Source organism: Ixodes scapularis, unplaced genomic scaffold (assembly GCF_016920785.2).
Source record: "Ixodes scapularis isolate PalLabHiFi unplaced genomic scaffold, ASM1692078v2 PGA_scaffold6__148_contigs__length_123643588, whole genome shotgun sequence".
In the NCBI taxonomy this organism is placed as follows: Eukaryota; Metazoa; Arthropoda; class Arachnida; order Ixodida; family Ixodidae; genus Ixodes; species Ixodes scapularis.
Window position 1 is genome coordinate 101,944,231 of NW_024609881.1, and position 24,320 is coordinate 101,968,550.

Here is a 24,320-nt window from a genome sequence, read left to right on the forward strand (position 1 = left end):
ATTATGATATAGACTGTATAAATATAAGTTTTATTTGTAGTGACTCACAGGGTGGATTGTATACATTCATTCATAGATATTTTGGAACCACTGAACGTTGATATCACTACAGGTTTTACAACGGTGATGTTCCCATTCTCGTGATCAAGGACATTGATTTTTTGGATTACGTTTTTGTGACAAACTTCAAAAACTTCGTGGACCGCGGGGTAAGTTGTTTTAGCAATGTTAAGAAAATAGAATCGGTCGATATAAATGAACCAAGGTTTATGACGTTTACTCAATATTCTGACAGTCCATGAGGTCTTTGCCTTTCTGTACCAATATAGACTTAAAAAAGAGCAACTCTAAGTATTCACTAAATGGAGCGGACGAATAGCATAGCTGTCACCATGCGATGTTTTCGTCATTAGATAAATTATTATTAGAATTCTGACCGATGTAGGTGTTCGTTTTTATAATAACTTAAAAGCCTTTACAGCTATCATGAACGTGTATTATTACTACGTAATTCGTGTTCCGCACTTTGAGACGGAAAAGTGACAGTGGTTTCGAGTTTAGGTTAGGAAGTTCAATTTGTTATTTTTATTCATTACTTAATTTCGATGGATATTAACGATTCGTTTGGGAATTTGTGTTCATAAAGTGTGAAGAGAATTTTTCAGGAATATATACTACTGTTTTCCTCTAGTAATTTCACCACATTATTTTTAATTCACCGTTAACCCCCAAATTCCTTAATTCAACTTATTATTTTATCTTAATTTTTTAAATGCGATATTACACGCGTCTGTATGGATATACTTTATTTTCTCCTTTATTTTTGAACTTCTGGGGCACCGCAACGTGCTGCAAATACAGCGAATCCAAATAAGGACGAAAGTTCTTGAAACAGCAATGATTAATATGTTGACGGGGTGTATCCCAAATAAGAACAAAAATTATAATTGACTATAATGTCCTTTGGGATTTGTAATTATTGTCGACCTTTATAAATAGATGCGTCCGTTTTAATATATTAAAAAAAACGTAAGCCCCTTTAGATAATGTGTTGCTACGGAACAAAACGTCCTTTCATCATTTATTGCGGCATTTCAGGAAAGTTGTCCTTCGTATGATCCCCATTATTAGTCAGCCTCCGCATGCTTCAAAAAAAAAAAACACTTTACTTTTGCGACCGCTTGCAAGATTCCATAAACTGTCGGACACACAACAGAGAGTAAAGAAGAGCATTTTTTCAACCAAGAAATGAGTTTTAACGCTAACCCTCAATCCCAGAATATTGTGCGTCCGTCCGTGCGCTCGTGCGCTTTCCGCTATATTTAGCGGAGAAAGTGGCATCACGAAATGTCGCGCGAGCCCACGTGACCTATACGTCAACTCAGCTTTCCCGCTAAATTAAGCGGGGAAATTCATGACTTGATGGCAAAACATCAATTCAGTTGATGTTTTACACGTCTTGTAATTTAGACACCTATTCAGATTCCCCGCTAAATTTAGCGGGGGAAATGAACGTCACGTGGCCTGGCGTCGCGTGACCTTAACAACAACCATTCGAAATCCCTGCTAAATTTAGTGGGAAGATATAACGTAACGTGAGAGACCAATTCCCGCAGCAATTCCATATAATGCTTTTCATGCCTTATGCGGAACGCAAGTTTGTCTGCTTCTTTTGCAGGGGTTGTGGTGACGTCAGAACGCCGATTGGTTCTGAATGAAGGATAGTGGGTAAACCTCGAGGCAGGTCGCTTCAAGATCTACCCACTATCCTTCAATCTGAGCCAATCAGAGCTCGGTGTCTTTCTGACGTCACCGAAACTCTTGTGCAAGAGCAGACGACTTGCTCTCCTCATAGGTCTTCGAAGGTGAAAGATGCTGCCATATTTTTTTGGATGCAATAGATCAACTCTGCTCTTTGGAACATTCTGAAGACGCATACTAGAGTCACCAGCAACTTAAGAAACCGAGGGTGTGTCTCATTATGATCGCGCTTCTTGCATCGCGATTCGTCCTTGTGCGTACTTATCGGCTAGTGTTTCAACCTGATTGGCTAAGGTCCCAAAATTGGATGCTGCAGACTCGCCGCACCCTGCTTTTTTACAGTGTTAAATACTTTACATAAGAAATGTTCTATTCCAGGTTACAATGAGAACGGATCAGGTGCATTCATCACTTGGAGAGTCCTTGATTCACGCCAAGGGATTGCAAACGCGATTTCTTCGAAGCTGCACCTCGCCGGAGTTTACTTCGCACAAACTGAAACAGGTATCTGAAGCAGAAGTAGATTTCCTATGTCCAGGTTATAAGAAACGACATCGCATAAGCCACGCGGAAAAAGAAGACCTCCGCTCTGGATGGAAACGAAGAACAACTACTTGGTTCAATATCGGAAATAATATTCAGTTCTGCGGCTTTCGTAAATAGACTAAGCAATGCAGAAGTTTTTAACTCCGTCTGACTATTACGATAATTGTGGTTATTCAATTCGTATGTTTAAGAATATGACGCCACCCCGACAAAAAATTAATAGGAAAAATATAATTTTTCTGAACCGGCGTCTACATAGATCTAGTGCTGAGAAACAAAGAAATTGCGTTGTTGGCGCAAGCGGCATTTCTTTCTGTGAACCAAATTTCAGCAACGAAAACGTCCTGTTTTCTTTTTTCTTTGTGATACGAATATTTTATCAAAACATATGTAACGTTCTTCCAATGTGACGTTTTTTTTTGTGTCGACAAATATTGGACCTGGGTGGACCTCGGTTCAAAAATAAATACCGCTGTTTTTCTCTTATTTTTCATACAGGTAAAGTCTTCTAAAATTTTCGTATTTTATCAGAATCGCTAGATTTATATCCGCACGGAGTTTCAGTTGTTTATGTAAGTCGATGAGCAGGGTATATTTACGTTATCGCGTCATTATATTTACTTATATAAGACTGATATATATCAGTATATTTTCTCCCTATCACTCTTCCAGGTCCAGGTAGCAATACCAGTAACGTCATACCGGATGTGAAGACTTGCTGGCTCTCCATCTTCATTTTCAGATGATGCCTTATCTCGTTGAGCAAGGAGACATATTCATCAATGAGCTGGGTAAACTTGCCGATGAAAGAAGGGAGGAATCAATGCTCGACGCTTTCCAAGCTCTTTCCATGGACTTCATATGTCGAGCCGCTTTCGGAATAGACACCGACTTTCAGCATAACATCAAAAATCCTTTCTACGTCCAAGCTGAAGGTGTTATTCCAGGGATGATGAAAGGCCCTTTTCACGCCGTTGCACGTAAGATATTTTATTTACGCATACGCACCTTGTTCCTCCATATTACATTTTATGTGGCAGGACATAGCCAAAAAAAAAATGTTTTGTCTATTGCACAAGTGCCAAGGATAAGTAATCTCTTTTGGGTGAAACTTTTGGGTGAGTAGTCTCTGCTGGGTGGAAAGAGGGACAAAGGACAAACACAAATATCCAAACACAGCTAGGTGACTGGTCCGCAACCAAAGAAATCTGCCTGGTCCGGGTATCGAACCCGGGACCTCTCATTTTTCAGCGGAGCGCTCTACCAACTGAGCTAACTAGGGATCAGACGTCAGTAGAGCAAACATGTTTTGTCAGCTGCCACCAGTCTGTCTGACACCAACAAGGGTGAAATGCTTGCATTTTAAGGTTATGAATGCAATGCAATTAAATTTTCGTCATTAATACCGTTATTCTTATCCAGCTCTTCTGCACCTTTCAATTAAATGCATTATCCGCATAACTTTAAACCACAGGCCGTTCACACTTGCTAGTGTTAGACAGGGGGCAGCTGATAAAACCTATTTGCTCTACTGACGTCTAGCTCCTGGCTAGCTCAGTCGGCAGACCACTCCACTGGGAGAGGTCCTTGTTTCTATACCATGACCAGACGGATTTTTTCGGTCGCGCTCCAGTCACATAGCTGTGTTCGGAAATTTGTGTTTGTCTTTTGCCCCTGTTCCACTTCTCGAGAGATTAATATCGTCATTCTTTTCCAGAAATCCTTGCACCTTTACATTAATTACATTATTCTGAAGTAGTTATTTTTTTTTAAGTACAGGTAATGAGTGAAATCGCACCTGATCGAGAAGTCGCTTGAGTTTAGAAGGGTTTAAAACATCAATTGAAAACGAGCGTATTGGTATATTAAATACGAATAGACGAACGAATAAAACATAGACATCAAGGACGTCCTCTATGTTTTATCCCTTCATGTATTCGTGTTTATTCGCATTCGTTCTCGTCCTCTGTTATAACTTTTATGGTATTCCTATTTAAAACATAGTGTTTTTCTTTGTTGCGATCATTAGGAACTTGCTTTTTTACATTCTTAAAATTGTTTGTTAACAAAATCTACCCAATTTTCCCATCACCCGTGTTCAACACTTTTAAGGCACCGATCGTGCAACAAAATGCTCCGTTCATCTCAATTTTTGTCGCATTTCTGGCTAAGCTATAAAGCCTTTATCTGCAGGATTAACGCTAGCTATTCGATGTTAAAGAGCATGTAACTTGAAAAGTGGATGAATGATTGTAAAAACGTGTTATTCTAGAAGAAAAATTCCGAGAAACAAAGGTTAAAAGCCTACGTGGCCCTGTACACTCAATATTTTACAGAGGGTATTAAGAAAGTTAAAACGAGTGGTATCTAGCCTTGTCAATTCAGAAAGTTCCGTCGATAAATTTCTTTTGCATCCATTTTCTTTTTCAGAGTGCACGACAACACTTGGAGGATTTATCAAACCATTATCATGGCTTAATCGTATACTCGGAAGTTTCACCATGGCAATATTTGCTCAAGAGATGAAGAAGGTTATAAGACTGAGAACGCAAAATCATGGTGTATGTGTTCCTTTTCGTGGCATTTATACATTTAAAATGTCCCAAAAATGTGACACCAAAGACTTGCATTTTTTAAATAAGAACCAAATAGAGGCGTGTGTTATTGAAACGATAAAGTTTATGGTAATGACATTAAATCTGAAGTCACTTCTGTCGGCAAATTTAATATATGCTAATAGTTAACTATGCTTAAGAAGTTAATATAGTATATTTGTTGTTATCAGCAAAATAATTGGGTTGTGAAACTAAAAACGCGAAATCTAGCTGCATGTGTTCTTTTTTCTCCGTATATGCATAATAAGTTAAAGATGTCGCACCACTGATTAAAATTTATTTTTAAGACTTTGGAAATCGAAGTGGTTTGGCTTTTACCTGAGAAAGTTTACGGAATTTAAATTAAATTGAAATGCACTTTGATTGTTTAACCTCGATGTTAATAGCTAAAATATGTTTGACAACTCATGATGTGTTGGCTGCAGACATGTACAAATTACTCAGAAAGGTAGTTAAGTAAATAAGTATCGACGCCAAAAGTAATTGGAGTAAAGTAAAAATTACGCATTTGTAATAGTAATTGAGTAAACTACTCACTACTGTAAAAAAAGTACCGAGTTACTTTGAAGTTACTTTTTTATATGTTTGGGGTTGTAAAATGAACAGCAATCTTGATCTTTGAAAAACCTTGCGAGCCTAAAATAAATGCAGTCATATTATGGCTTACGTTTTTACCAAAATACTTTATTCGCTCGCAGAAGCAATTGACTTTCAAAGATTTTATGGGAGTTTTTCCCTTTTCCTCCTAAAAACGTCCCCGGTCAAGCTAAAAAGACGTTCCACCGACGCGCAGGATGGAACGGCAGCGTTGAATTTCAGAGACAGGCTGTGCAGGGTCGTTTAAGCGAGTCTCGGCGTCTTAGGTGTCCACCACGAAACATTTGAGGTTTGCCTCGGCTAGAGGGTCTTTATAACAAACTCTCCTCCTTTTTTTCTTTTTTTTTTCTTAGGCAAGTTGAAATTGTTATGACTGGCCCCTCTTTAATCTTAGAACATTCGGAGACTACGCTGATCGAGTGCACCCAACCGTCAAGGGTTCAAGTCTCACGCCATGACGATCAGATCATCCGGACGACTGCGCGTCTCGTTGCAGTGATAGTGCTACGCTACTTTAAAAAGAAAATTGTTGTGGTTTAACAGAAAATGAAACGAAGCACACCTCGCCGCTGCCGCCGGGTCCAACAAAAGCATCTTCCAAGAGTGACTCGCAAGTCTCGCCGGCGACTAGGGTATCCTGACACTCCTGACAAGTAAATCGTTTTCAACAAAGAGGAGGTCTCCCTGGAGTGGAAGGTCGGAAGGACGCGAAGGATTACGTGAACAAGCACCGTCGCTCGTACAGTTGCAGCTCGAAGCGGGAGCGTGCTCCCATGAACGGATTATCCGTGTCTGCGTTTGTGCGCGGGGAGTCCGGCTTTGCAAGGCATTATGCGCTGACGACGAGGCAACCATGGGAACAGGCGCCCAGCTGCGAGGTCATTTCAGTCGCGCTTCCCGTGGAACCTCCAAACCGATTGAGGCAGAACTCACTAAAAGCAGACAACATGAAAACAACAACAACCCTCGGAGTGTCCCCGTCTTTCACGGTTGCAGCTGGAGCCGCGGCGCCAGCGTGCATTACCGGATTAGGTCAATACTCGACCAAGGCTTGGTATACTTGGTTTCAGCTCAGGCCCGAGCGCGGCCGATGTTATCAGCCGAAGGGCCAATCAAACAGCGAAAGAGTCATCACGTCATGGCGTGTTCTGCAGCTGAAAGTACTAGCCGGTATTCGCCGTCTCTCTCCGTGCTCCTCCACCGGCCAGTCCTATCAAGCGCGGAGAGCACGCCATGACGTTGCGCTTTTTGCGCTGTTTGATTGGCCCTTCGGCTCATAACATCGGCCGCGCTCGGACCGAAGGTGAAACGAAGCATAAGCATCTCTTCCTGCGTTCGTGCGCGCCGGTGTTATATTTTGGCTGCTCGTCGCTACCTTGGCCCAAGGACGCCTGTGATACAGTTTTTGCGGCTGCCGAGTTTAAGTGCGTGGGAACGGAATGTGATGGTGCCCCATTTTCCGGAATGCCACTTCATCTACCGGCGTCTTACTTATTTCTGCGCTGAAACGTTTGCGATGAGCAACATTAGCACTACATTTCGAAAGTAGTTAGTAATTTGAGTATAAATTACCTGAAAAACATAGTTGAATTAAACTACTAATTACTCAAATAAAGTTGTAATTGAAAGTTACCAAGTTACTTGGAGAAGTAGTTAAACTACAGTAGTTTGAGTAGAGTAGTTGAACTACGTCCATGTCTGGTTTGCTGTTATCAAGGAGCTTGCGACTGGACCTTAAACGTGTTTAGGTTTTAACAGTTTAATATATTTTTGCTATAGCCGAGACAGCAAGCCGCTCAAAAATTAAGCCATTTCACCACCAACCCTTTGGTTCATAAATGTTCATATGCTAAATTATCAGTTTTAAAATGTAATGATCTATAGGTACCAATTAAAACGTTTTGTTCCGCAAATCAAGCAAATGCAGGTCGACTTCATTTCTGTTTAGCATCCTGATACTTGTAAATTGTATTTTTTTTAACTAAGGATCATCTAATCTCTTTAGTTTATTTGTGTATAACCTGGTAATTGTTTTACATGCATTTTTACCTAGGTTGATAGTTTTTAGGGTTGAGTTTTCTACCTAAGTGTAATATATAGAGCACTTGTAATAAATGGCGATATTCATGCAGATGCAAAGAAATGATATGCTGCAAAATTTCTTGGAAGCGGAAGTGATTAACAAGTACCCCTTCAATAAAATCGCATCAATGAACGCCAAGAACTCAGAAGGTAAAATATAATATTTATTTTTAATAAATAGATCACAGAGCAATGACCTTTCTTGAGCAATTTAACATCCGAGTGTGGAAAATATCAAGCAAAATTTAAAAAAAAACACGATAAATATGACGAATGTGGCTCATGGCACTAGATTCTTAGGTATTCAAACTGTTTACCATCGCTGCTATACTAGAAGTTCAATTGGAAAAGGTTCCAACAACTAATGTAGAAATAATTTATCAAGAAACGTGACTCTAACGTTTCAACTGCACGATCGTTCACAGAAGTCTGAATACTATACAAAAGTACAAATTTAAATTTGAGAACAGCGCGGGTTTTAACTAGAATTTCTTCCCTGGCCTTGAGTTTACTCAAAGTATGGAGATGCTGTTTTTGTCTGGCGTGAGTCTTTAAAGATATTTCTAGGTTTTCTTGAAGTGATCTATTCGCTTAAGCTTGTTCAAGTTACGTTAATTTTGAGACAGCTCCCTTGATGTTGCGTTATAAAATGCAACATTAAGGTTGAACACAAAACAGACTATTGTTCTTCTAAACTTCTGACTTTATAACACCAAAAGTAATTTTTTTATTAGAGAATGTGCTTACGGGTTAGATTTAATTGATATGTGTAACGCTTGAGTGGGACGAAAAAATGTTACACGCATATTGATGTGCATATTGATCGAAGGCAGGACGTCGCAGGATGTGCATATTGATCCAAGGCATATAGAATGCATCATTAGTCAAAAACTTTAATCCATGTTCATATCTAGGAATAACACCTAAACCAGAGAAATTAACCGATGAACTCGGCGGTATTAGAATCCCGTACTACGCGCAGTCCGACACATTTGCTCGGCGATACAAGTAAGAGAGGAACGAGAGTACAAGCAACGAGACAAAGTAGGATTTGTCGCAGACGGTCGTCTGCGGTAGCATGCGACTGTCCGCGGCGAGTAATTCCTTGTACACCATATACGAGGCCCAGAATACTCAGTCCGCAGTCGACCATCGGGGGAGAGTTGTACTTAGTCTGACACACTAAATCCGCAGTCGACAGTAGGCACCGAATTCTACTTAGTCTAGAATACCTAGTCCGCAGGCTACAGTCGCAGGTGAGCTATACTTTGTCCAGCGTATACTGTGTCGGCAGTCGACCATCGGCGATTTTTCATACTTAGTGCAGGGTACTTGGTCCTCGGACGACCGTTGGTGTCTGGGGTGCTTAGTACAGCATACTTAGTACGCATGCGACAGTTGCCGGCTCGCCGGCGTGTTAGTCCCAGTCCAGCATACTTGGTTTGCAGTGGACCGTCGGCGGCGAGTCATACTTTGTTCAGCGTACCGAGTTTGTGACAGTTGCCGACAACTCGTACTTCGTTCATCGCACTTAGTCCGTAGACGATCGGCGGCAGCGAGTAAAGGCCCGTTCACACTCTTGCGACCTCTTAAACCTGGGTTCCTTACAACTTCTTAAACCAGAGAACACACTGGCGCCATCTATTGGGGAGCAGTGTAAACTCGGCGGTCCGGCATATTTTTTTATTTCTCGCGCATTATCCTTTCTTTCTTGGCTGTAAAAACTTTTTTCAATGTTATAAATGAGCCTTTCTATGGGTATTACGCATATTTGACCTCGGAAATCTCGCAAAACCTTCGCTCTTGTGAAATGCAGTTCCAGGGTCACCGCATAGATGGCGCCACAATGCCAGTGTGCTCCCTCATTCTAAAACATTTAAGAAGTTTTAAGAGATCTCGTCTCTCTCAGTCGAAGTCGGTCGCAAGAGTGTGAACGGGCCTTAATGCTTAGCCCAGACGATATTTATGCCTAAATCCTGTCGCAGCCAACGCTGCTAACAGATCGAGTTAATCGAGCACCGCCAAAAGCGCAACGCCCGGCGATTATTTTCTCTGTGTTTGCTTTCGCCGGCCAAATAAATCACACCAGAAAAAAACGCAGAAGGATGGCGCCTTCGTTGTGCGCGATTGGTTTCGTCGGTGAGAGCAAATCTTCAAAGAAGATTAACGCCGTGACGACGCACCTTTGCCACTCCTTGATTGCCTCCATCGAATCGTAGCGTCGGCGGCGGTCGTGAAACGGAGCATGGTACGGAAGTGACTGTCGGCGGCGAGTGATGGTGCTTTGTCCAGCATATCCTTGGTTCGCAGCGAGATTATCGTCGGTGCGCGCAGCTGGTTCCCACTAAAGTCACAGGATCTGGGAAAGCAGCGCCATTGCCTTCCCACCTGCAAGCCGGACACGAACAAATGCCAACATACGTACGACAAAACCTATCAAGGTGATCGACTCGTCGCTGTTGGTTGCCATGGTGATCGCCCTTTTGGACATTTTCAAAGCTTGGTACGACTGGTCGTTAAGACCAGTCGTACCAAGATCGCTATGGAGCATCATCGTACTCAAAACGTTCCTCGGCCGATATGAGCGTCTTTGGCACTGTGCATGCACAGGTGTACGGGACTCTGCATGCCGTACACCTTCTTACAGCCATCACACACAACGTCAGTGCTTCAAGGCATTGAAAAATAATGTTACTGTCTTGAAACACGCAAGCAGAGCAACATAAGTGAAAGAGATCTGGAGAAATAAGCATGAGCGATTCGTTTATGGGATGCACTGTGCCAAGGACGCTCACATCGCCCGAGGAACACTTTCAGTAGCTTGATGCTCCATAGCGATCTTGGTGCGACTGGTTTTAACGACCCTTTCGAAGCTTTGCAAGGGTTCAAAATGGCGATCATCATGGCGACCGACAGCGATGAGCAAATCACCTTGAGAGGTTTTGTCGTCTGTTTGTTGGTATTTGATTGTGTACGGCTAGCAGGTGGAAAGGCAAGGACGCTATTTTCCCAGATCCAGTGACTTTAGCTCCCACCAAAGCGGTGGATGAGTTTGAATTTTATAAACATGTACCGCCAAGTTAGTGTATGCTGGGACGCATTCGAGCCAAAAATAGCGGAGCCTCGCCGCCAATTGTGTTAGTCGCGGCGGCGCGGCGTCGTCACCTACAAAGATACCAACGGACGAGTGCTCGCGAACATCGGCGCGCCACCGGCGGTCACAGCAGATCGATGGGAGCATGCGGGTCTGGATGTGGGTGTGCCATGGGCCAAAAATGGCGACGCATCACCGGCATCCAATGGGAGCGCCCGCGGCATAATCAAACGATTGCGGTACTTGGATAAGTCATTATATCCAGTGCTTTAGTTCCCGACGAGGCGTATTCGCGACTCCAGCGACCTATAGGGGGCGCCACCACCAAACAAACATGGCGGCTGAGTCCAGGTCGCGTCGGCTCGGCCGGGCCGCCTAAATGGGTGGCGCATTCAATTTAACAAATTTTTTTTTGTTGAATGCCCAATTTTATGGGTATTTGAACTGAATCAGTTAAGTGTAGCCGGTGCGCATAAACTTTCCGAGCATAGCTTTGTTTTGCCGGTGTTTTTTTTTTTTTGTTCTTTTCATGTCAAACTTTCGTTTCGGAGACTTCGATCAAAACCGAAACTATGGGCTCCGGAGAAACGGTCGTAGACTCTAATTAGTTTTGATCATCTAAGGAAAGCGGCGAGGGCTACAAAATTGTTCCACCGAGAGTAATTTTTAGCTAACTCGCATGCCTCGACCATGCGACTTATCTGTCCGCGAAATTGAGCTTTTGTGCCTGTCCGCGTTTCAAGAAACAGCTCCAGTCGTGTACTCGGTCAAGAACACAGGCTGCAGGAAAATTACGAAAATTAAGCAAGCGCTTCTTGAGCCAAGGAGCATGTCAACTCGCTGGCGCTTTACCAAGCAGCTGATACTCGTATTTCAATTCAGGTTTTAGTAGCAATCGAGAAGTCATTTTGACGAATATGCGGATTATGTATTATATTACGTACTGTGCCCCACTAAAGCGATATCAGTATATTCTTCGGGTTGAAATATGAACTTAGTTAACTAAGTATTAGGTGAACTGCTGAATAAAAGTGTATTTAACAGACAGAGAGATACTACTTAAACTTAGCCAAATGGTTCTAGCCGGTAGAACGGAGACGAATGCGGACAAACTGAGGAGAGTCTTCATAGGAGATTCACTCAGACCTCTCTGCATTGAACTTGACTTCGAATCCTGAACGGATAAAATGAGTATTTTTTGTGGCCGGTCAACCTGAGCAATGTAGACGTATATTGCTGCTGGCTTCGACAGGGTTTATAATATAAATATTGGAGGCGCGATAGATCCTAATGACGTGACAGCTTCTAACTTTGCGAGACGCGTCCCCCACCTTTTGAAAGCAGATAATTTACCTCGTTAATCATATGCAGCGAGCAGGTTTTCTGAATCAAGTAATTGCGAAATTAGCCCAACTTCTTCAGTGTGGTCTTTTTCGGCGAAAAGCCGCCAAGACGAGTAGCCAACGCACCGGCCGGCGTTAGTGGCTCAAATTAACTTGAAGCTAATCGAGCACAACCAAACTCAATGAAAGCAGCTATCGAACCTTCCCATTCACTTGACTGCAACATTGGTCTTCCCTCCAGTGAAACACTTCGTCTGTCGACCTCAGTCCACTGTTCTACATCCTTATAAAGAAACCACTTATCAGTTACCAAGCAGTCGTCACTTTGAATGTGATTAGAGACAGACGAGAAATCAAAACGTTTTTTCGTGATTCCTCCTCATACAAAAAATTGAAAGCACACGACCGTGTGTTGTGGAGTAAACGGGCTTCCAAACACGTGATGGAAAGAAACAATCTACTGAGGCTTCACCACACTAATGAACACTCAGGCAAACTTAAGAAATTTTCGGACCTTCGTCAAATTACATTGCTCGCCCCCGCGCCGACAGAACGTGTCCGCGAAAGCCATCAGAGACGCGGCGGGGCGCGGAGCGACCTGGACCGACTGGTTCCCGGTTTTCCCTCTTGGCGGCGTCCGTTTTGCTGGAGTCGCGAATACTGGAAAGGACTTAATTTTCGCGAGGAACTAATTTCCGCAACTTTCGCGAATCGCGTACCATTCGCGAAAAATAGGTGCCGCGGACCATTCCGGTAAAATGTTAACGGATTGGAATCTATATTAAGATCCCACGGCGTCGCAAAAATTAGAACCGGCGAATTATTTAAGAACAATTCAGCTTTGACCTTGCGGGCACCCGCTCTGCCGCCGCCTGATTGTTACTAGACGCCGGCGCCCGAGGGCGGCTCAAGGGCGAGCCGTCGGTACCCTCGGTGGCCGATCGGAGCTTGTAGTGGCCGGCTGGTGGCGGAGGCGGACGTCCGCGGCCCCCCTTCAAAGGAGCCCGACCCCCGAGGGCCTGGACGGCGTGAATAGGGAGCCGGCAGGACACCCACGTCGGGATGAAGGCACCCGTCGGCCTGGTGCCGGGAAACAAGGGGTGCGAGAGAAAGACCGGCGGTGCTCGCAGGGTCGGTGGGGACTAGGAGTGGTGCGACGGACTGCATGCTGGAAGGACGTGTGGATTGTGGGTTGCGATCAGCACAGACAAGACAACTCATCAATGTGAGTCATTAAATGTTTACATCGAGAGCGGTGCTGTGTCACTCGGGGTGTGGGGAGCTGGACGGGGATAGCCGCGTGTGACATTATCGGACCACTGCCCCGAAGTCCACGCGGAAACCAGTACCTACTCGTCGTCACGGACCCTTTCTCGAAGTGGGTCGAGCTTTTCCCACTCAGGAAGCTAGTGTCTGCAAGAATGTGGGAACGACTGTTAGAGACATTTTGTCGCTGCGGTTTCCCTGCCTCTCTGATCATGGATAACGCGTCGGTGTTCACAAGGTCTTTGTGGACTCGTGCCGGTCACTCAATATCCAGCACAAGGGAACAACGCCTTACCATCCACAGGCAAACATCACCGAGCGGGTGAACCGGAATCTGAAGGTGATGCAGGTGACACTCACCGGATTGGGACGCGAACATATCCGAGCTTGGGTTTGCAACTCGAACGACGGTAAAACGATCGACTGGACTGACACCCGCGTACCTGAACTTGGGAAAGAAGCTGACGTATCCCTTGGAAAACAGATTCCGAGAGTGTGGGCATGCTGACCTCCGCCCCATTTCTCGCTACGCATTCTCCCTCCGTACGGCCAGGGAGAATCTCGACGCAGCCCGGCTGGAGCAGGCCGCCCAGTACGACAAAACGCACAGCCACCTGGTTTACGCCATTGGGGATATGGTCCTCTCCTTAGGCGAACACACCCTCTCAGCAGCGCGGCGCAAGGTTTTGCGGCGTCGCTGGCACACAGGTGGGAAGGGCCGTACCGAGTCGCGGCACGACTGTGACGTTTGACCTGCCGACTTGCTCGCCTGGACACGGGCGAAGAGTCCGGCTCGGTGCACGTGGGCGACTTGAAGATCTACTGCCTCCGCGATCCCGAAGATAGCGACGGGGAGGCAGGCGGGAGAAACAACCCTGGGGAAAGTCCTCGGAGATACAATCTCAGGGCCAAAAGGCGCTAGTGTATCGCATCCATTAACCACCTCTCTTTCCCGCACAGAATGTCTGCCACCGGCGGTGCACAGGGCCGCCCCACCGCAGCGAACGCCATACTCATTCCTGGACTACATAGAGGGTTTACTACACCCGCCCGCGGTCCAGGGCTGGTCGCGGGTCCTGGAACCGGAGGGACGACAATCGGACGCCTGAGGACATCAGGCGCGTCCGGTCGGGCGGGGAGGGCGCTCAAGCTCCCACTCCGTGCAACCGCCTCCGGCTGGGCCTAAACTCCTGGAGGAGCCCAAGAAGAAGATGCGGTCGGCTGCCACGTGGACGGTGGTCTCCGGGAGGGGGCAGTTGGTTACGCGTCCCACGCACGATGGAAGGACCAGTACCGCCCCTCCCGAGGGGCCAACCCGTCCGAGGTGAGGCCACTTTTCCGCGGCTTGACCCTGGCGGACCCGGACGACGAGCCACCAGCCGTCTACAGGGCGGAGGAGGGGGCGGCCTTCTGTCCGGTCTGCGACGTCTTGGTGGTGTGCCAGGAGGCCCACACCGGGGGCAAGCTCTACACGGAGAGCGATCAGTGGAAGAAAGACGCAGCGGTAACGGCCGCTGCCACCGCGGGGGACATCGAGGCGGCCCTCAAGCTGCTACGGAGGGAGCGTCCGGAGCTTCTGACTTAGGCCCCAGTCTTGGTGCCCCCTACCGCGTCGATCCCGCGGGCCCTGGAGCTACCGCCGTTGAGGCAGTACGAGCTAGTCCGGCCTGCAGGGTTCATCTGCCCCTCCCCGGCGGACTCATCTGCCGCCGGGCCCGGAGGGCCTATTACTCGGAACCCGCCGTCGCCGTCCTAGATGACCTGGACTCTTTCTTTGGCGGTGTCAGGGTCTGAGGATTGAGGGGGGAGGACCCACTCTGCCGCCGCCTGATTGTTACCAGACGCCGGCGCCCGAGGGCGGCTCAAGGACGAGCCGTTGGCACCCTCGGTGACCGATCGGAGCTTGTCGTGGCCGGCTGGTGGCGGCGGCGGATGTCCTCGCCCCCCCCCCCCCCCCCCCCCCTTCAAAGGAGCCCGACCCCTGAGGGCCTGGACACCCACATCGGGATGAAGGCACCCGTCAGCATGGCGCCGGGAAACAAGGGGTGCGAGGGAAAAACCGGCGGTGCTCGCAGGGTTAGTGGGGACTAGGAGTGGTGCGACGGACTGCATGCTGGACGGACGTGTGGATTGTGGGGTGCGACCAGCATAGACACGACAACTCATCAATGTGAGTAATTAAATGTTTATATCGAGAGTGGTGTTGTGTCACTCGGGGCGGGGGGAGCTGGACGGGGATAACCCCACAACCTAAACCACGAAAAATTCAGCCCGCGAAAAATAAGTCGTTTACAGTACTTCCACTGTAGACTAGCGACATCAAGGGTTGAATCATAACTAGGATTCCGCGTTTTCGGGATTTTTATACCGTCCAATTTGGAGGGTGCTTTTTTGGAGTTGGTTTTTTGACGAAAGTTTGGAGTCCATCGGAGTTTACGTTTCGTTAGATTCCCAATTCTCCGAAATTGAGTTTATTTTTGCTGTGTTTGGTCGTTTCGTTTCAGTATGAATAAATAATATCCGGGTGTAAACGTATGCGACATTCAAGAGAAAGCGCTTGTATCAATTTGGTTTTAGATGGATTTTGCGTTCACGCCATTCCCATTGGTAATAGTAATTTGTTCCACGACAAAAGTTGTGCACGAGGGCAACTTCGATAAATGTCGATATCTTAAAAGCAATAAAATGTTCGTGATAGTCGCTGAGAACCTTATATTTATCCCATCCTATCCATATACCTATCCCGCGGTCTCGAGGGTGGAGTAGTAAAGGGTGTAATGTAGAAGCTTCAACTGTCCAACCCATCTTCCCCGTTCTGTAAGATATATTTCGATCATAGCTTTCAATGGTACAGAAACACAACTCCTCCTTCCTATCAAGAAGACATAGTAGGGCCTAAACTGGGACCCGGAACAGTGCCCTTTGTCATTACCAGAAAGTACCTGTTGTTCTGAATGAATATTGAGGAGATAAGCGGCAAGTTATCTTTTTTCAATGGTCCAAGATTTGAAAGAAAACTAACTGGGGTGGCATTTTGTCGTGACCATTGATCTGTGCACTGGCCAAACTTAAAATACGGCATATCTTTTTTTTTTATATTTTGATTGGCATTGGTGCATCGAAACTCGCAGTTTGTCGGACAAATCTGAATTTACGAAAAGTTTACCGGCGTGTGTTTTCCTGAGGTAATCGCATTTATCTCCAAAACACGGAACCTTAATCATAACGTGCCAAGGAATAGCGCAGCGGGGCTATGACTTCACAGCTTCCGAAAAAAAATCAAGTGATAAAGTGAAGGGCACGATAAACCTTCCCCCTTTGCGATTAACTTCAGTTGTCACAAGGGATTCCTAAAAATGCAAGAGTACTTAAAATTCAAAGTCCTACACAGAAACAGAAGCTATTAAAAACTTATCATTAAGACATGCTCTTCACACACACTGTTCCTGAAGAAGCTAAAACCTGCCTGGGTAATTCTGGTGAACCCAGAGATCAAAGGAGTGTGTTGTGTGTACAGCTCATTCGAAACCACCCAAACCTCAAACATGATGAAAAATGGAGCACAAAGAGGCAAGGGCAAACGAGGAAGGAACACAGAACATAGACAGGCGCGTACTCACAACTCTTGTGTATTAGGTGAAGAAAGGAAAGTTGAAGCACGATTCATTTATAACAGGGGACACCGGAACCAAGAGGGTATGCAGTTCAGTAACAGTCAAAATTTTGCAAACAGGCAACTTCTTTTTCGCTCAAAGCAACCGACCGCTGACTAACGCCACAATCGGCCAGACTCAAGATGGCAAACGCCTCGAACAGCTCGCGCGTTTTTTTTTTCTTTAAGCGCCGAATGATTGATGTCTTTCTAAAGGCGGTGTGGACTACAGGTCTCACAATTCACTGAAAGGTGACATCCGACAGTTGATGTTAAAGAAAGATTGTTCTCTCGCAGTCACTTATTCAGACTCCGTCCAGTCTGTCCGACATAGCATCTTCCACAAGAAAGAAAATTGTTATATACAACGCCCGATGAACAGGTAACGAAAGGGCGCACATATTTTTGTGGCACGTGTTTTGTGATAATATTTCCGCTTTGGCGCGAACCTTAAAACAAACTTTTCGCATTTTTTAGGGGTTGACAGTACTACGGGCACATCATACCTACTTGCCACTTCTTTTAGATTTTTCGATATTTTGTGGGCATAACCAGCATACGGTTTTTTCAACAGGGCGCCTGGTTTTTTCACCTCCGTTTACCTTCTTTACCCGCGTTCCAATCACTTCCATTAAGACGTTATTCGGGAACCCTGAAGATTTTAGTCTATCGATTTGACCTTAATGGAAGTAATAGGAACGCTAATAAAGAAGGTAAAAGGGGGTGGGAAAACTAGGTGCCCTGTTGACGAAAAGCGAGTGGCGGTTATGCCGTATCTACACAAAATATCGCATAATCTAAGTGGAAAGTAGGTATGGTGTGCCCGTAGCACCCTCAGCCACTAAACACACGTGACAAATTTTTTTAAAGGTTCGCCTAAAGCGGACAAATTGTCAAAAAACATGTGTCACAAAAAAAACAAAAAAAACATGTGCGGCCTTTTGTTCCCTTAACGAAAAAATAGTCAGAGTGCAGGCGAGCTGGTGTAAGTTGAAAATGATTGTAAACCTGAGACTGGGGCAGAAAAGAGAACACAACAGAAGGTAGTAAAAGAGGAGGCAACGTTGCCTCCTCTTTTACTACCTTCTGTTGTGTTCTCTTTTCTGCCCCAGTCTCAGGTTTACAATCATGTTTCGTGCCCTGTTCGTCGCGGGTTGTATGTAGCATTCCTCTTTCCTGTGTAAGAAGCTATGTCGGAGAGACTTGGCGGTGTCTGAATGACCGGCTGTAAGAGCACGATCTGTCTTTAACATATACTGTAGGAGGTCAACTTTCGGTGCGTTGTAAGACCTGTACGTGGACGCCATGTTTAAAGAAAATCTTCAATCATTGGGCGCTTTAAAGAAAAACAAACGCGCGAGGTGCTCTACACATTTACCATCTCGAGTCTGGCCGATCGCTGCGTTAGTCAGACGTCGGCTGCATTCAGAGAAAAAGAAGTTGCCTTTTTGCGAACATTTGACTGTGACTCAACCGTATACTTCTTGGTGCCGGCCCTGTCATGAATGAATCCTGTTTCATTTTTCCTTTCTTCACCTAATATACCAGACTTGTGAGCACGGGCCTGTCTGTGTTCTATGTCCCTTCCTCGTGTGCCCTTGTCTCCTTGTGGGCAATTTTCCATTATGTTCAACGTTCACCAACTCGGCCAGCTTACGAGTTTACTACACCCAAACCTCCCTGCAACGAAGCACAGCAAATCACAATTCAGGCATAATACAGGCACCACAGTCTCTGTGTTCCTAGGGGATATCATAATGATAAAGGCAAGTTTAATTTTCGTTTTATTTTTGAGGCCATTAAAAATTTAGAAAACAAAAGCTGATTTTCACGAAAAATGTCTTTATGATATAGGCGAATGATAATTGGGAAGCACTCGAATAACCGTGGCGGGTTTCCCTCTAAATATCCACCTTTCATTAATGAAATTATTATATACCTTGAAATAAGATGATTGCGTGGTAAGGACTTGCTCGATATTCCGAACTGTGCGGTTCCCTGGTGTCCCCCAGGGAACCGTACTGGGCCCCCTTCTGTTCCTAATCTATATTAATGATCTCCACCTTAATATCGCTTCTTCTGTGCGGCTGTTCGCCGACGATTGTGTCATTTACCGACCCATTCTTTCAAACCATGATCATCATGCTCTCCAGGAAGATCTAGAGTCTGTAATCCATTGGTGTGAAAAATGGCAGATGACATTAAACTTCAATAAATGTAGATCCCTATCAATTTCCCGCAGTTCGCGTGCCACACCATTTTCGTATTACCTCTCTTACACTCAAGTAATAGCATGCTCATCTTATAAGTACCTGGGTGTTCATCTCACCTCTGACCTATCATGGACTACTCACATAACTTCTGTTATTTCTGATACTAACCGTTCTCTCGGATACTTGCGCCGTAACCTTAAACTTGCTAACTTGCTACACCCTCCGTAAAACGACTAGCGTATACTACTCTTATAAGATCGAAATTAGAATACGCCTCATCTATATGGTCCCCATGGCAGTCCTACCTTGCAAATAATCTAGAATCCGTCCAAAACAGAGCCCTTTGTTTTATTTATAACAACTACTCACCATATACCAGCATATCAGGATTACGCCAATCAGCTAACCTTCATTCACTTTCCCTTCGCCGCCGAGTATCACGCCTTTCTCTCCTCCATCGAATTTTCTATCACAATAGCCACCTTAAAGAATCACTGCTATCACCTCCCCATCGTATTTTCCCGCGTCTAGATCACCTATGTAAATTACGTCCAATTCGATCAATAACTGTTTCTCACCAGACTTCCACACTACCATTGGCCATCGAGGATTGGAATTCACTACCTCATAACATCGTTTGTATTAATAATACTACTAAATTTGTTGAAGCCATTACCCTCTCTTTATCTAACCTACCTAGCTAGCTTACAGTGTTATAATTGTGTCTACTGTTCTATTTGTTTTTGTTCTATTGCCACCCCCTTGTATAATGCCCCACGGGCTTTCAAGGAAAATAAATGATGATGATGATGTCTAAACAACAAAACCATATATCTTTTTTTTTTAATTTTTATATATCAGAGATTGTAAACCTTCGTGAGTTTGAAATTGATCTCACTGAAAATGTTAAGGTATTCACATAATTTTCTAAGCCCTTTCACTGCTTTCTGAGCTTTTTTTAAACGGTTAAAATTTACAGCTCTAGGACGAAGAAAGAAAGGTGGTAGACTTTCACGAGAAAACTAGAAACCAGTGTTTTTCAGATAGGCCCCGCTGGTTTTGCTGAGTTCACTGCACGGAGTTTCACAACATCCTGCTTCACCAGTGTTATCTTACTGATGACCTTACCCAAAGAATTTATCTTACATACTTAAAAAACATTACCAACAGGCAGACAGGAAAACCTTCGTCGTCTCTCCGAAGAAGAGGTGGTGTTGCTGATGACTGTTCTTTTTCTCGGAGGGTAAGCACAGATCTATAGACCGCTTGAACTGCACGTGTTTTTCTTTAAACTAAGCCATGTTCTTCCATGTTGAATAACAGCTCTCCCGACTTTTCCATTTAGTTCCCATGCAGACGATCAAATATTGGCGTCATTTTTGGTGTCAGTGAGACGCAGATGCCGGGCAAGCGACTCTGTCGACGGCAAAGCTCAATAAGTTCGACTAGCAACGTATTCGGCCCGACTGAACCCACGCTTAAACTACCCTTTTTTTTTCCTTTTACTTTTGGAGTCGTTCTCGGGGGGTTTATAGTCACCGCGAGAAGCTGAAGACGGCAGGATGGATATTTTGTTTTGCCACCTGCAGCTCCGAGCTTTCTGCCTTCTATAACGCTGCGGCGTCACGGTACCTCAATAGTGCGCAAGCAGACATAGCACGGCGGAATACTTGGAGCTCGTGACAGGGACCTCGCGTTAGAAACACACCCTTCCCTTCTAAGTTTGTCAGTGGCTATGGTGTTGCTGCTTGGGTTACCGGCGGGTCGACCTCTCGAGACCCAGCTCGTCTAGACTCTTAATAAAGACCGGCACCTATAAAAATCGGGATCCAGATTACGCTTGTTTGTGTTGCCGAGTGCTCCTCAAAACACAGTCAACCACGACGCCAAAAAATTCTAGTGAGTAGGAAAAAAAAATCACAATCCCCGCGCATAGAAACTCAAAGGGCGTACGTTCAACAACATGACGTACAGCGATATTTCGAGCCGCACGAGACTCTTTTGCCACGCAACATACGGTTTGAGTTCTTGCCGGAATATGCCTGTCCGTAACTTCCGTCCGATATCTGTCTATGAACGGGGGCAGTGTTTTCCAGATCCTTCGAGTACTTTTTCACGGCGATCGACATCGCGAGCCAAAATAATCGCGAAGAGAAGCGAGCATCGAATAGTGACAAATTTAATTATCTAATAACCTCAGGACCGATAGTGCAATAGAATAAAATAGAATAAAATAGTTTATTTCAGACATACATGTGTTATGCATATGTCTGGGGGGCTGCAGCAAAAGAAGGCAAAAAGCCTCTGACGAGGCCGCAAGCCCCCCCCCCCCCCCCCCCCCCCTCCCCTGCCCGTAGCAGTCAACAGAGACAGCATACAATAATTTAGCAACAATATTCAAATAAACATAGGCATCAGTAAACCATTCCAATCAATACATTCCATATAAACATAAGCAACGGGTCACAATAAAAATAAAAAAAGAAACAAACTAAAAAAAAAAATCATAAAACAAAAACCAGAGAAAACTGTATTCATTGACATTAACATCGTCATTATCAACAAAATCATCCAACGCACGTCTGATATTAACACATCACATCGCTTCATAACACCATGAAAGGAGGACATATTAAAGGCACTATATTTGCAATAAGAACACATAAAAGCCACATTAAATAATCTAAGGTAGGCGATCAGCTTCAAGGAAATATGCTCTAACTTTCTTCGTGAACGGGTGGATTGTTCTACTCTGCTGTGCTATTTGCACAATGCTTGGGTGTTTATTTAGTAAGTTAGGAATTTGGTAATCTAGTTTTGGAGTTCCATAGTTAGTTCTAACATTTGGTTTTGTATAATTGGTACGCCTAAGATCGTATTCCGCAGGTTTATGAAGATAAGTATCGAGGAAATGTGCCTCATCATGCTTGATCTGATCAAAAATTATGAGAGGGGGAGGACACACAAATAACAATTGACAAAGGTAACACAATAAGAACCCAAGCAGCACAGTATGACCGGCTCAAGCTTGAGCCAGACTGGGAGGCGGGGAAGTTTCACTGGGCCTAGATTGTTTTGCCCCATGGCGCTAGGCAGCCCCATCCTGGTATACTAGTCTGGTGACCACCGGCAGCTCCCCGTATAGCCATGGACTGGCTCACCGCTGAAATTATGGCCTGGGCCAGGCGGGAAGTCCAGTGGTACCCCAAGCTTGGCTCTTTATTGTATATACAGCATGGGCCAGATTAGTGGCAGAGTGGTCAGCCAAGCTTGGCTAGACAATAGAAATTCAATCCGGACCAGCAGGGCAGCTACCGGCCCTATTGCAAAATTTTGCAAACTGGGCCACTTCAAGCGAAATTATTGCCACTGGTAAAATTGGTAGAACTGGACAAACTGAAACTGTGCATACTGGTCTTACTATGAAACTGTGCATACCAGTCTTACTGCGAAAATGTGCATACTGGTAATACTCTACAACTGTGTACACTGCATGGTCCACTCCATGCACTTAAACAAGTTTAACCTGGTTGAAAAAAACCCGAAACTGCGGGTAAACGACACAACACTAAAAGGTATCTAGAGCCTTTTTAGTGTTGTGTCGTTTACCCGCAGTCTCGGGGTTTTTCAACCATGTGCAATGTTCACCAGCTCGTTTGCACCCTTACTTTAATTTTAACCGGTCATATTGACCACACAGGTCGCCAACTAATAAACTTCACTTTACTTAAAAAAAAAAAAAAAAAACATACTGCAGACCGCAAAAATAAACATAAAACATATTTGCAACGCAAAAAAATTTTCATGATACTATTCATGTGCCCCAGCCGGTTCGCGAGCTTCTCCACACCTTCTGGAGTGTCGGGGTTCCGGTGGCGGCAAACGGCATCTGAATTAAAAATAAACATCAGCAATTAGAACCATGGCAGATTTATTTGCACTGTCTGTTCTAAAACAGCATATAACTAATGCCACGAATAAAAAAATATGCATTATCATAAACAGCATAAGAGGGAATAGGGAAGCGTGTGCTAATCGTACGTGTGGTGCCAGTCTCGAGGCAATTAAGTATAAACCGCATGTAAGCCATTTGGCGAGCGACGAGACAAGTGACGACAATCCGCTACGCTGTCGTTCGGTCACTCGCGCGACGCGGCAAACCGCATAAAAGCGACGTGGCAAAGCGCATGAAAGCGACGGGAGCAAGCGACGAAGGCGATGAGTGACGATTTCTAGAAACCCAAAAACCTAGAGACGCGACGAGCGGCCGGGGGAAATCTCCGCCGCTCGTCGCTGACTCTCGTCGCTCGCTTCATCGCTTACAAGCGGTTCAGCCTTTACGTAAAGCAACGCCTAGGAATGAAAAGATCCTGCTGTTGCTACCCCCCTTCCTGCCTCCCCAGTCTGTCGTCCGCTGTGCTACTCGCAACCACTGTGGTAGGGATCTCTGAAGGTGCATGTACACTGGCGGTTGTATTATTAGCATAGCTGTTCCGAATCGGGTTGCAGAAACGTTCAGTTCCACATGCACGTGATTATGAAAATGAATCCAAAAGGTCGAGCCTGCTTACCTGACTCGCTGGCGCGGAGACAGGGGCCGCGTTTAGATGAATGCGACTTAGTCGCATCGAATCCAGTTGTCGCATTCAATGCGGTCATGTAAACGGCATAATGCGCAAAGAAAGCGCATCGCATTCAAGTCGCTAGACAGAGATGGATCGAGATGGCGAGTGCGCATTCATTCAGCCCATCTAGAAGGAGGTCGCATCGCATTTTGGAACGGGGAGGATTATGGGAAGGTGCTCGCTGCGGGACCGAGTGAACAGCTGAGAACAAGCCGGCGGCCAACCTCGTCGGCGGCGCGGAGAGCGGTCCCGTATGGTGGCCCGTAATTTTTTCCCGAGAACAAACGCGAGCTTTTATTGCCGTCACAAGTAAGCGGAATATAGCCGATCTACTCGGTGAGTGTGACCCCCGTCCTAGCCTTGCGAAGTACGAATTGCGCGTCCGAAGGGGTCCCAAAAGCTTCGGCGCAAGCGCGAATGACGCCGAGAGCTCCGAGCACTGTACAGCACTGCATGGTAGCGCAGAACGAGCAGCTCCTACGTCGGTGCCTTTCCTGGGTGCGCAAGAGCCTTTCGGACTCGGGGT

The 24,320-nt window shown here is 45.4% G+C and overlaps 1 protein-coding gene across 1 annotated transcript in view; it reads left to right on the forward strand.

Moving 5' to 3' along the window:
- The window catches only part of LOC120838903 (cytochrome P450 3A24-like), a 43,297-nt gene that overhangs the window by 9,821 nt on the left and 9,156 nt on the right, over positions 1–24,320 (forward strand). The window contains exons 4-9 of the mRNA XM_042294574.1: positions 113–209; positions 2,140–2,265; positions 3,050–3,287; positions 4,738–4,868; positions 7,652–7,715; positions 20,334–20,412. Coding sequence (XP_042150508.1) covers positions 113–209; positions 2,140–2,265; positions 3,050–3,287; positions 4,738–4,868; positions 7,652–7,715; positions 20,334–20,412 — 735 coding nt within the window. The remainder of the gene's footprint in view (positions 1–112; positions 210–2,139; positions 2,266–3,049; positions 3,288–4,737; positions 4,869–7,651; positions 7,716–20,333; positions 20,413–24,320) is intronic.